The sequence below is a fragment of the Notamacropus eugenii genome, chromosome 5, assembly GCF_028372415.1.
Source record: "Notamacropus eugenii isolate mMacEug1 chromosome 5, mMacEug1.pri_v2, whole genome shotgun sequence".
Taxonomy (NCBI): Eukaryota; Metazoa; Chordata; class Mammalia; order Diprotodontia; family Macropodidae; genus Notamacropus; species Notamacropus eugenii.
Window position 1 is genome coordinate 170,875,836 of NC_092876.1, and position 14,161 is coordinate 170,889,996.

General features: G+C 37.9%; 2 protein-coding genes and 1 long non-coding RNA gene across 3 annotated transcripts in view; 1 reads left to right on the top strand and 2 right to left on the bottom strand.

Annotated features, from left to right (window-relative positions):
• The window catches only part of LOC140505438 (uncharacterized), a 71,836-nt gene that overhangs the window by 41,091 nt on the left and 16,584 nt on the right, over window positions 1-14,161 (top strand). The gene's annotated exons all lie outside the window — the stretch shown is intronic.
• The window catches only part of LOC140505434 (olfactory receptor 8B3-like), a 79,635-nt gene that overhangs the window by 35,510 nt on the left and 29,964 nt on the right, over window positions 1-14,161 (bottom strand). The gene's annotated exons all lie outside the window — the stretch shown is intronic.
• Window positions 1,823-4,339, bottom strand: LOC140509029 (olfactory receptor 8D2-like). Its single transcript, XM_072616940.1, has one exon. It carries the CDS (start codon window positions 2,791-2,793, stop codon window positions 1,870-1,872), a length of 924 nt encoding a protein of 307 aa, XP_072473041.1. The 5' UTR covers window positions 2,794-4,339; the 3' UTR covers window positions 1,823-1,869.

The window sequence follows — 14,161 nt, forward strand, 5'->3', positions numbered from 1 at the left end:
AAAATCCAGTATGGAAATCAGAAAGACCTATGCTGGTCATTGCTGCAACTCTTAAAAACTAGGAATCATTGGTAAATTGCTTATCTAAAATGGAGGAGGGAATTGTCACCACAGTTGCTTATATGTGTGTACACACACACACACACACACACATACACACACACACACACATCAACCAATGAAATCACATGCTTGAAGGAAAATGCATATAAGTATGTATACAAAGGTATACATAACTATGAGGTAATACTATACCATGTAAATACATATATGTATACATTTTTGTATACATACATGAGGCAGCATGATATAGTATTAAGTCCCCCATAACAATGACCTTGAAGACACAAGACCTGAGTTTTGAGAAACTAGGTGATACACTGGATAGAATGTTAGACTTGGAGTCAGAAAGCTCTGAGTTCTAAACCTGCCTTAGACCCTTGTCACTTGTATGATCCTGGCCAAATCACTTCACCTCTCTCTGCCTCAATTTCTTCACCTAAAATACCTGAAATAGAGATAATAATAGAACCTACTTCAAAGCACTGTTTTAAAAGAGAGATGAGATAACCTGTGTCAAGTGCTTTGCAAATGTTAAAGTCATCGATAAATGTTAGTCCCTTTTGTTCTTGTTAATAAAGCTCATCTCTCCCACTTAACACCTGTGTGACCATGAGCAAGTCACCTCTCTGGGATTCGGTATATTTATCTATAAAATAAAGGAGTTGGACTAAATCTAAACTTCATTATACTTCTAATGTCAAGAAAGTCAGTGGCTGTAATATCATGTCACTGAGGCATATATGTATATATATATGTATATATATATGTGTGTGTGTATATATACACATATGTGTGTGTGTGTATATATAGATATGGATATAGATATAGATATATATGTAGTGCTGTACTGGTAACTGATTAAAAACTAGAACCCTAAGGGGGAAATATTCAAGCATGAGACACTTTAATGTTTAATGTGCATTATTAACATTTTCTCTATCATTTTCTTAAGTCTGTACAATTAATAAAAAATTAAAACGGGCCCTAATTTGTAGCATTTGCTAACTTGTGAGGTATAAAAGCTCACCCTGAAAATTTAATTATCATCTCAGAGGCATTTTGTATTGGATGTTTCAGTTGACTCCAGCACACACACATACGTAAATATATGTGTGCATATATATATATATATATATATATATATATATATATATATATATATATATATATATATATATATATATGTATTATATATATATATACACATGCACATATACACATTATAATAGAATACATATTTACATATACATATACACATATGCATATATAAATAGAAAAGTAAGAAAAAGAAAGAACAGGGAACCACTTCTAGACTTAAGTCAAACTTTCTTCTTGCATAGTCCATGCTCTTCTATGAACTGTCTTCAAACTTCCTCCTTGGTATGTGTGAGGATCACATGATAGAAAACCAAAGCCATGAATTTTTAAGGAGTTTTGAAAAAGAATTAAGTTGCACATTAATCTGAAACCATGGGATGAAGAGAAAATCTATCAATAACTCCTGATCAGGGAAAAGTTTAAGGGGAATGTCATTTATTTAGCTTATTCACGGATTCCTTCAACAAGCATTTATTGATTATTTAATTACAGTGTACCCTTGTAATAGATTCTAAGAAATTTAAAAGGGACTATATGATTTCTGAAGAAAAGACTCACATGAAATATGCTGAGAACTCTATCTTGTATCAACGTAAAGAGATTGGCTTCCCAAAAAAGAGGTGATTCCGAGAAACAAATTTCGAATACCTTCCATTTGGACTCATTTTTTTCTCTACTTCTGGGAAATTCTGAAACTCAGAAGAAGCTTCAATTCCCAACAACCTTTCTAATGGCATTCTTCACATCCTTATTCCTCAGACTATAAATCAGAGGGTTTAGCATGGGGATCACTGTAGTGTAAAATACTGAGGATACCTTCTCTTGCTCCATAGAGTTACTAGAAGGGGGCTTGAAGTACATGAAAGTGATAGACCCAAAGAAGATGCCCACAGCTATGAGGTGGGAGCTGCAGGTACCAAATGCTTTGGACCTGCCCTCTGTGGAGCGGATGCGGAAGATGCTGGACAAGATAAAAGTGTAAGAGACAAGGACAGCCAGAGTGGGGGCCAAAGTGTTTACTCCCCCAATAATAAAAAGAAGAACTTCATTAACATGAGTGCTTGAGCAGGAGAGTCTTAACAGGGGAAAAATATCACAGAAGTAATGTCTGACAACATGAGATGCACAAAAGGAGAGCATTGCCATGCGGCTAGTATGTACAGTGGCACCAAAAATTCCCAAGGAGTATACCACAAACATCATTCCAAAGCACATTCTGTGAGACATGAGAACATTATAAAGCAAAGCACTGCAGATGGCAACATAATGATCATAAGCCATTGCTGTCAGAAGGTAACCTTCAGCAATGACAAAAATTAGGAAAAAATAGAGTTGGGTCATGCACTCTAGAAAGGAGATGACATTCTTCTCAGCCACAAAGTTCACTAACATTTTAGGAGTAATGACAGAGGAGTAGCAGAGATCGATGAAGGATAAATGACTGAGGAAATAGTACATGGGGGAGTGAAGTTGAGAACCGACAGCAATCAGGAAGATCATGCCCAGATTCCCCAACACAGTAAAGACATAGATGCCCAGAAACAAGAGAAACAGAGGAAGCTGGAGCTCTGGCTGATCTGTGAGCCCTGCAAGGATAAACTCCATCACTGTAGAGTGGTTTCCTGTGGTCATTGTTCTATAAACAAAATCTGTGGAGATTGAAGAGATGAGTTACATTCTAGGCAAGTCTCCCTCCTTAGAACAGAATGACCCATTCCAGCTCATTCTGGGCTTGTTTACGGGGGTTGTGAGTTTATCATTAGCACAAGTATTGGGACATGGGCTAAATAAATACCTGCTAGAAATCATGTAGATTGGATTCCTCTCTGAGTTCAGAGATTAAAATAGATGACCTCTAAGGACACATCTAACTCTAAGTTTCTATAATTCCAATCCACCCTGTCTACTCCTGGATACCTTGTCCCCACCAGTTTTCCCTGAGGACTCACCTAATTGGACCAGAGTCTTCATACTCTTCTTCTCTGTGAGATAAATCCTACCTCACTGTATTTGAGCCCCATGGGAAAGGTGTAAAGCTTACTTCCACTTTCAAACTTACTCAGAAGCTCCAAAACTCACTTTTCAAATGAAATGCCCACAGTAACACCCAGTGATATCATAGAAACAAAATCTACTGCCTCACTCTGGGTATAATCTAATGGAACCTATAGGTCAGTGGTTCACAAAGGAGGGGTGTGCACCACCTTTTTGTCTCCTCCATGGCACCAAGTGGACAATCAAGCCATTTCTGTGAATGAATGATTGCATACGATATGTATTTGGACATAATTTGGGTATCTGGTGCCCTTAATCTATAGAGGACACAAAAGAATACTTCCATTCAATCCTCAATCTAGTTTATGGACATAAATGAGACAGAGAAAGGAGTCAAAAATCCTGGCTCCTGTGTCCAATACAACCTAATCTATCAAATGTTTACTTACGGGGGTGAAGCCAAGATGGCAGAGTAGAAAGACACACATACGCTAGCTCCAAACCCACAGCCCATAAAATATCTGTAAAAAAGATCTCCCAACAAATTCTGGAGCACTAGAAGCAACAGAACAATGGAGCAGACGAGATTTCTGTTCCAGAGAGCCCTGAAAACCTCTCACAAAAGGTCCTTCACGCTGTGGACCCGGAGCCAAACCCAGCCCTGCCTTGGCTGTGCGGCACTGTGAGGAATGGATCCGAGCAGGCTTCAGGGACAGAATCTCCAGCAGACCTCGCAGGTCCCTCCACCCATGGGCCCCAAAGGTTGGTGAGAGGGTCTTCTCAGCTTGCTGAGAGGGGAGTAAGGTGCCCCCATAACTCAGGCACCCTTGGGAGGCAGCAGCGGAGCCGGCAGCAGACCAGGGCTCCCCAAGCAGGCAGGAGCTCTGATCCATTGTTGAAGGTCTCTGCATAAACCCCCTAAGGGAACTGAGCCTGTGGGGCCACCCTGTCCCCACCTGAGCACCTGAACTTAATCTCACACTGAATAGCAGCCCAGACCCCGCCCAAAGCCCTGAGGCTAGGAAGCAGCATTTGAATCTCAGACCCCAAGCATTGGCTGGACGGATCTGGAGGCGAGGTGGGGGTGGAGAGGACACTCGGAAGTCAAGTCACTGGCTGGGAAAATGCCCAGAAAAGGGAAAAAAAATAAGATTATAGAAGGTTACTTTCTTGGTGAACAGGTATTTCCTCCCTTCCTTTCTGATGAGGAAGAATAATGGTTACCATCAGGGAAAGACACAGAAGTCAAGGCTTCTGTATCCCAGCCCACTCAATGGGCTCAGGCCATGGAAGAGCTCAAAAAGGATTTTGAAAATCAAGTTAGAGAGGTGGAGGAAAAACTGGGAAGAGAAATGAGAGACATGCAAGTAAAGCATGAAAAACAAGTAAACACCCTGCTAAAGGAGACCCAAAAAAATGCTGAAGAAAATAACACCTTGAAAAATAGGCTAACTCAATTGGCAAAAGAGGTTCGAAAAGCTAATGAGGAGAAGAATGCTTTCAAAAGCAGAATTAGGCAAATGGAAAAGGAGGTTCAAAAGCTCACTGAAGAAAATAGTTCTTTCAAAAGTAGAATGGAACAGATGGAGGCTAATGACTTTATGAGAAACCAAGAAATCACAAAACAAAACCAAAAGAATGAAAAATGGAAGATAATGTGAAATATCTCATTGGAAAAACAACTGACCTGGAAAATAGATCCAGGAGAGACAATTTAAAAATTATGGGCCTACCTGAAAGCCATGATCAAAAAAAAAAAAAAAAAGCCTAGACATCATCTTGCATGAAATTATGAAGGAAAACTGCCCTGAGATTCTAGAACCAGAGGGCAAAATAAGTATTCAAGGAATCCACAGATCACTACCTGAAAGAGATTCAAAAACAGAAACTCCTAGGAACATTGTGGCCAAATTCCAGAGTTCCCTGGTCAAGGAGAAAATATTGCAAGCAGCTAGAAAGAAACAATTCAAGTATTGTGGAAATGCAATCAGGATAACACAAGATCTAGCAGCTTCTACATTAAGGGATCGAAGGGTGTGGAATATGATATTCCAGAAGTCAAAGGAACTAGGACTAAAACCAAGAATCACCTACCCAGCAAAACTGAGTATAATACTTCAGGGGAAAAATTGGTCTTTCAATGAAATAGAGGACTTTCAAGCATTCTTGATGAAAAAACCAGAGCTGAAAAGAAAATTTGACTTTCAAACACAAAAATGAAGAGAAGCATGGAAAGGTAAACAGCAAAGAGAAGTCATAAGTGACTTATTAAAGTTGAACTGTTTACATTCCTACATGGAAAGACAATATTTGTAACTCTTGAAACTATTCAGTATCTGGGTACTGGGTGGGATTACACACCCACACACACATGCACTCACACACACACATAGAGACAGGGTACACAGAGTGAATTGCAGAGGATGGGATCATATCTTTAAAAAAATGAAATCAAGCAGTGAGAGAGAAATATATTGGGAGGAGAAAGGGAGAAATTGAATGCGGCAAATTATGTCTTATAAAAGAGGCAAACAAAAGACTTAGTGGAGGGAAAAAGAGGGAAGGTGAAAGAAAAACATGAAGTTTACTCTCATCACATTCCACTAAAAGAAGGAATAAAATGCGCACTCATTTTGGTACGAAAACCTATCTTACAATACAGGAAAGTGGGGGATAAGGGGATAGACAGGGTGGGGGGGATGATAGAAGGGAGGACATGGGGAGGAGGGAGCAATTTGAGGTCAACACTCATGGGGAGGGACAGGATCAAAAGAGAGAATACAAGTAATGGGGGACAGGATAGGATGGAGGGAAATATAGTTAGTCTTCACAACACGACTATTATGGAAGTCATTTGCAAAACTACACAGATTTGGCCTATATTGAATTGCTTGCCTTCCAAAGGGAAAGGGTGGGGAGGGAGGAAGGAAGAGAAGTTGGAACTCAAAGTTTTAGGAACAACTCTCGAGTACTGTTCTTGCTACTGGGAAATAAGAAATACAGGTAAAGGGATATAGAAAGTTATTTGGCCCTACAGGACAAAAGAGAAGATGGAGACAAGGACAGAGAGGGATGATAGAAGAGAGAGCAGATTGGTGATAGGGGCAATTAGAATGCTCAGTGTTTTGGGGTGAGGGGAGGGGACAAAAGGGGAGAAAATTTGGAACCCAAAATTTTGTGAAAATGAATGTTAGAAGTTAAATAAATAAATAAATTTAAAAAGAAAAGGAAAGAAAGAAATGAGGCAGAGAATGACCTCTTTACCAGTCAAAAAAAAAATCAACCTTCAGGGTTTCTAATCAAAACAGAAACAGCTATCTATATTCATTCTGAGGTGCTTAATAAAAGCTTGTTAACTTCCTTTCTTCTTATCCAAAAAAAGGGACAATTAAAAGAATAGACTTCAAAAAAAAAAAAAAGATTCACTTACCACTTACTTCATTTAAAGCACTATGATATCTCCTAGGAATATACTGACAAATGAAAAACAACTCTGTCTTGTAGGGATCTTACATTCTAAAATCACAGCTCTGGTCACATCTCAAATTAGCCATACCCATGAGAGCAGAGCTCCTGTCAAAGAAATGTTCTAGGCTTTTCCTCCACAAAAAAAGCACTAGGAGTGATGGCCAAACTTCCATAGTAACTTAACAAACTAAAGCAGACAAACACTGGGAAGGGAAAGGAGACCATTATGTATAATTTCTACAGATGATACCTCTGAAATAGATAAACACTCAATTAAATGTATGACCTGTTGCTGGCATCAAAGGTCCAAGGATTTGTAGTCACCACTCCTTCCTATATACTGGTGTCCCTTTCTTTTAATTTGACCTATTCAGACTACAGAGAAGCAGATAGAGTTGCAATTTACTTAAGGGTAACAAGGACAACTAATCCAGATGTTTATAAGATGAACTAATGGCCTTTGACTAGACCAGCGAAGCTTCAGGGGAGAAAAAAATCTAGCTACCACAGACAGAGGAATAGTTAAGACCTTTACATTTAAGGAATTTTAAGCTACTCACAACATCAGAGTCACCATGTAGACAGTATAATAGGTTTTCATGCTCACTGAACTCACTATCAAAATATTTTACAGACTCTAGAGTATTGCTGCTTCTCCTCCATAACTATATTTTTAGCTGGGATTAGGCAATGGGCAAAAGATCATCATGAGAAAGTTAGTTCAACTTTAAAGAAAAAATTCTAAACTTTGGAAATAGTAAAAGAGAAACGGGCTGCCTCCAGGGTTTTAGCTACTGATTTACCTTGTCAGGATCCCTATGGGAAAACCACCCCTCTCTTTTTACTCCTCTCTATTTACTATTAGGAGACACCTTGTTTTCCAGAGCTAAGGCCCAGCAATCAAGTTGTGTGTCTTGAACTTGGTATAACAACAATCTTTTGTGCTCCCTCTCTGAATGAACTTACTCATGGCAAAATTCCAGAATTGTTTTACACCAGCACCAGTTGGTCTCTGAGCTTGGACAAACACCTTGAGTACCCATGTTTGGTCATGAAGTCCTGCTATCAATCAAACTTGTCTCGTTGTTGTTACCTCTTGTTGTCAGGGCTATAATACACAGTGTAAACACTAGCATATGTACTGAGAGTTGTCACAGTAAGGATGGTCTACTCCTAGAGGAAGTCCTGGCACATGTGTCTCATTTCCCTCCTCCAATGGAATAAAGAATGCTTTTTTGCTTATGACCTCTCATCTCTTTGGTTTTATTTTTTTTTATTTTATTTTTAAGAGTTAACTGTGGTTGTGATAATCTGTGTGAGCTATTTGATATTTTTAGAGTTAACAGCATTGGCAAACCCCTGTGACTCTTTGATCATTTGTTTTCAGGACTGATAACTCCCTCTAAATTTTTGAATAAAGACTGGCCTACCAATGGTGAAGGGTATTACTGAGGCAATTCCTTCTCAGCTAAAATAGTTGGCCTCTGTTATACCTTCCAGCTCTGAGAGTCAGATTACAAATTTGGGGTCTTTTCAAGGGTGATATTTTTTAGGAATCATATCTTCTCTGGGCTTTGATTTCTTTATCTGTAAAATGAAGGGTTTTTTTTTATTTTTAACAAGATGACCTAGAAGTCCCTTTACTGCTTTAGTATGTTATGTTTTCTAAGAATTCATTGCTTAAATACTCTTGACTTTCAAATAAAAGACCAAAGAGAAAAGGAACACTGAGCTATTCTAAGCTACAGTAAATATGCACTTTAACCACTAAGGAAATAGAGGCAAAACTTTTGGTAATTAGAAATGAAATGTATACAAAAGATTCACTGACAAAATGTTCTTATTTTATGATTCAAAAATGAAAAGGGAAAGCTTTGGTCAGAGAGACAGTTGAACCCACTTGGGAAATACAGATGTTCCTTTAGGCTTAGACAAAGTTGAGATTCACCTTGATTACAAGTCCATTTATGAAAAACAAGTGTAATGGGAAAACCACTACAGACATACAACCTGAATCTGAATAATATTTACTTCCTGTATAACCCTAAACACTCTATGTACCTGGTTTTCAGTTTCTTCATCTGTAGAACAAGGTGGTTGAACTAAATGATCTATAAAATACTATCCACCTCTAAATTTTATGCTATGAATGCTATTCTTTTTTCATGGAATTTGAAACAAAGATATTGAGAATGAGGGGAATCTGTTCTGCTGGAGGTAAGACAAAGGTTATAAGCTCCACCAAGTCCTTCCCATCTTTTTGAGTTCTGCTCTCAAGCTGATGTGTACAGAAACCAGTGACATTATGGAGAATTGAAAGCAAACTCCTTCCTCCAGCTTCTCTGTAGTTTTGCTACATTGAGTCCTTGGGATCATTTAAAAGGGAACCCAGACTTGTGACTCAAGGATATTATGGGAGTTTAAAAGATTTTCAAACTATAAATCAGGTAAGAGTTTAGATGAAAGGAAGCCCAAGGTATAATAGGAGAAAAAGAATTCAAAAGATGTATTTCAGACCTGAGGACTTGCTGACTTTTGCTGGTTAATTCACTGGGGGCACCTGTAAATAACTCTAGAGCTACGGCTAAAGAAAGTATGTCCTCTGCTTGCAGAAGAGAGGCACCCTAACTGCTGGAGTCCATCAGATAGTAGCAGAGCACAGAAACAGAAATACTCAAAGAAAAGCAGTTAAGTGGAAATGACCAGAAAAGAGCTGGAAATAGAGCTCAGCAGAGCTATCCAACAGAGAGCACTGTAGCAAACACAACATAGCAACAAAGAAATGCAACTCAACAGAGAAAGCAGCTTCCCTGACGAAATCAACAGAAGATATCAGTTACTCTAAAACTGACAGAGATGTGAATCAGTCTTGAAACCCATGTGCCTTGACTACACAAGTTCCCTATGCATCTGTCCCTCTGGAAGTGTTCCCTTCTCACAGGTCTTTGTAGCAGAGTTCCCTTCCTCCTTTGCTGATGTAGTCATTTGTAGAAGAGTGTGATCCTGTGTGCATGGGAGATCTATAATGTCATTTTACAATATCACTTCATTACATATAATCTGCTTTGAAGCAATATGTCTTTCAGTTGGTCTAGTTTTTTTTTTTAAATAAAGCAACAGTGAGTGCTTATTAGCTATAGTTGTGAATGGATGCTGATCCAAAAAAAAATTATTCAAATGAGGGTTGCTTTATTGAGGTCCACATGAGAGCATAGGACTTAAGAGATTAGGAGAAGGAATATCCCCTTGTTAATTGGCAAAGTCACTGTGAAAGACATCAAATGCTTTGATAAAAAAGTACAAAACTATATTTTTCCTTCTTTTCAAATATTCTCCCCTCTAATTATAATTGCATTTATTTGCACAGTTCAGTTCGTAACAAGAGTTTTTTTATTTGTCTCTGACACAATGACAGATTCCCCCTAAGTAGTAGATTTTCTAACCTCATTTCATGAAGGAAAAAAATGAAATTATGTGGCTTGCCAAAATTATGTGGGGGAAGAATTCAGGAGGAAGTAGATGACCAATCTTAAATGATCAACCTTCAGCCACAAAGCCACTTCGCTAAAGAAGGTAGTCTCAAATGAAAATCAAAATGGAGAACATTCTCTTTTTTTTGCATAACTTGTGAGGAACAAATGAGATTAGTTATGAAAGCATTTTGTTAACCTTAAAACCTGTATGCAAATATCAGCTATTATTTATTGTTGAAAGGATCTCATTTCCTTATCTGGCCTGAAACATTAACAGTAGCTCTTTATGAATCAGGACAGGCCCTACCTTACTTCCTTTAGTGGGATTCATTACAAATTAGGAATGAGACCTGGGGAGCATCATCAGGGCTTCCTTCTCACTAGAGTCAGTCATTTTTCACAGAGAAGCATAGGATCAAATTTTATTTTATTCAGAGAATGAAATCAAAGAAAAATTTAAACAAAAATTATTTTTAGATGTGTCCTAGTTACTTGCAAAGTGGAAGGGAATATTAGAGGTAGAGGTTTATCTTGATAATCCTTAACTTATGACATCAATTTGAGTTATAATCTCAATAAGAAAATTTGTAAGATTACTAGAATTGGCAGGAGTTAGACTGAGTTGTTCCCCTTGTGGCTCAGAGTCCCCAAGATAAGAGTGTGGTGAGAAACAGAACTGTAGGAGGTGATTACTAAGGTCTTGATAACTAAGGCCTCAAAGAATATAGTCCACTCATGACTGTTTTTCTTTAGTTCACAAAGAGCTTTCTCAGAAGGTGGAGCAGAACACCAAGAGCAGCTGCTAGATAAGGTTTAGTACAGCTCAGAGAATCACTGAAATAGAAATCTTCTATACAAGATGCCCAGCAATTGGTCATCTGGCCTCCTCTTGAAGAGCTCTAAGCAGGCGGAAAGGTGTCACTGCTTATTATGATCATAAAATACAGGCCAAAATATTCCCACCCACAAAAATCTCAGAAACCCATAAATTTTCAGAGACTTGGAACAGCTTAGTGAAAGATCTAGTCCAATTTCTGTCTTGTGAGAAAACTTTCTTCAATCATAGTAATTGTGAGAAAATTTTGTTACATTATTTGAACCTAGACCTGCATAGATGGACCACCTCTTCCTGTTTCTTAGAGACATTAACTAGGGACCCAGGTTATGCTGACCAGAAATCTAATCATATCCAAAGACTCATGCAAGAAGTTTTTCACAATTACATAGGTTAAGTGACTCATATGTCGTATTTGAAAACTGGTCCTGTACTTACCAATCAGTTACTGTTTCTTTCTTCCTTTGATTAAATAGAGACACTTGGAAGAGAGTGAGACAACAATTTTTATGATTTCAGGGAATTACACCAGTTTGTTTACCACCTCCCAATTCAGAAAGCCTCAAATGTTTCCACCAGTTAGAATCTGATTACTTAATCTTGCATCCTGGCTTATACCTTGTTAAATCATTTTTCTTTAATGAATAAAATTCTGTTTCTCCCTGTATTCAGGATCTACTGCCAAAACTGAAGGGCACAAATCAATATACTAGAAAGCTCAAATCTTTCTTTCCTAAGTTATTTCAGATTTCACTGACCATAGTAGCTACAAATGGAGTTGAACAAATCAATTCTTGAGCTTTAAAGGATGAAAATTTTATAGTGGTATGGACTCTGTGATTTAATTACTAAACTAATAATATATTGACTATCTGTCTCCTAGGCTTACAAATGTCATTGGTGCTTGTGGTGGCTTCAAGGTTATAAGGTTATACATAATTACAGGACTTCCCTGTATGGGTGTCTATAACCCTGAGAGGATATCTGAGAAACACAAGCCCATATTGAATATATCCAGGGAACTGAGAATCAGTTGTTTAAAAATGAGAGAGGAAAAGGAAAGAAAAATGAGAATCTATACTTACCATTTACCAGAGAAGCAATTTTAGAGCAATCAGCGTACTTTCCTTTCAGAATTTGCTGTTGAAAGTAGTGACTTTTTAAGTATGAGCACAAAGGCAGCACCTTCTCTTTTTCTGGAAGAAGGCTTTGGAGTAATATGTACACCCAACAATTCAGGATCATTTAAGTAAAGCCAATCCCCCATCTGTACTGTCCCCCGCCAAGATAAATGAGGATTTGCCTCTGACCTTTCAGGAAGCTCAGATTGATTTTGCTGAAGACATTTTCCTCCCAGGACAAGGCAAGGGGAGGATAAAAAAGCTAGTTATTTTGATATATTGAGATGGGGATTAGAAACACATATGTCCCTGATTCCCATGGAATGATATATCTCTGGAGACTAGATTCTTGGTGGAAGAGAAGACACAATTAATGACAAAGCAACTAAAGCCTTTAGGAAAGATCCCAAGGGATCAGAATCTGCAAGAAATAAATATTACATCAGAAATCGTTATCAGAAATAGGTATCATTGTCTGCTGAGTACAAATATTCACAATGACCATTTCCAGTAATTCCTTGTAGGGAAATCATAACATATCCTAGGAAATTTCATGCATCCTGCCCAACTGTCTTTGAAATCAGAGTTGAAAATTACACTAGCCTGAGTTCCATCACCAAAACAAAGACAATCCTTCTATTCCTACTGCCACCACCCTGCTTCATGCTTCATTATCATTAACATGAACTATTACAAGAATTTCCTAAATATCTATCCTACCTTCCTTCGTTTCTTTCCTCTTTCTCTTCAATTGCTTCTCAAATCACTGCAAGACACTTTGTTTAAGGACCAATCTAGTCTTGTCACTCCTCTGCTCAAAATCTTTTAATGGCTGCTTAGTGGTAAAGTTCAAATGCTACCTGGCATTCAAAACTCTTCATAATCTGATAAGACCTAACTTTTCTGACTGTATTTCATAATACTTCCCTCCAGGAACTCTATATGACAGTAAAAGTGGATGGCCATACCCTGTACTTTTCCGTCTCTATATCTGCTTATATTGTCTTATTACTTAAATGCCCTTCCTGTCATCTTCATTTACATCATACCTCTGACACTAACTTGCCAAATTTTACAAGTATCCTCAGCTGCCTCAGGCCTCCTTATTCTGACTATTAACTGTCTTCTTCAGTCTTCTCACTCTGAAACATCCTTCAACCAGACAGTCCCCCTTCTCCCATTTCGGAGTTCCTCTTGGGATCTCAATTTTGAGGAAAGTCCCAGGTCAACCAACCTTCATGTCCATCCTACCTCTGCTTCAGATTTTCCAGACTTCAACATTATACCTCTCCCATCTCCCACTTTCCATTCCCCTCCCCCATGCTTTTTCAGTTCTTTTGTATATTACCTTTTCTCAATACAGTGTAAGGTCCTTGGAGGCAGCGACTCTCTTCTTTTTTGGTATTTGTAACACTAATGCTGAGAACAATTTAAGGGTTTAGTACATAGCAAGTACTTACTAAATGCTTGTTGCATGTTAGTACTTCTTATTCTAAATTCCTACCCATTCTTTTTAAAATGCTTTAAGAGAATTTCAAAAAATTATTCCCTTAATACATATGCACACAGTGCTACCAAATAAATTCCCATTTTAGTCTTGTCCAAAAATGAAATTCTCTCTCTGTGTTTTAAATTAATCTATTAGATTATTAGAACGTGAATACAGTGTTTTATCTTCATTCTTTTGGACTCGTGGTTAATCATCACATTGATCAGTTCTAAAGTTTTTCAGAGATGTCTTTCTCTGTAGTAGTTATCATTGAGCAAATTGGTCTCCTAATTCTGCCCACTGACTTCTGCATCAGTTCATAAAAGTCCTCCTAGTTTCCTCTGAACGTATTTATTTTGTTATTTCTTATGGAACAATGGCATTGTATTATGTTCTTGGACCATGCCTATAGGGAAAAACTAGGATGTAGAGCTGGAAAAAATAGAATTTCATCAGATTGTGACGGACTTTAAATGAAAAACAAAGGTTTTCAACTTTATTTTGTAAATGTTACTTTGTTTCATGAGTCAAATAACCATTTATTTGACTTATATATAGGGATCTTGACCATAGAGGGAATCTTGGTGCTTAAGATTTATCCAGAGGCAAAGAGACAAGT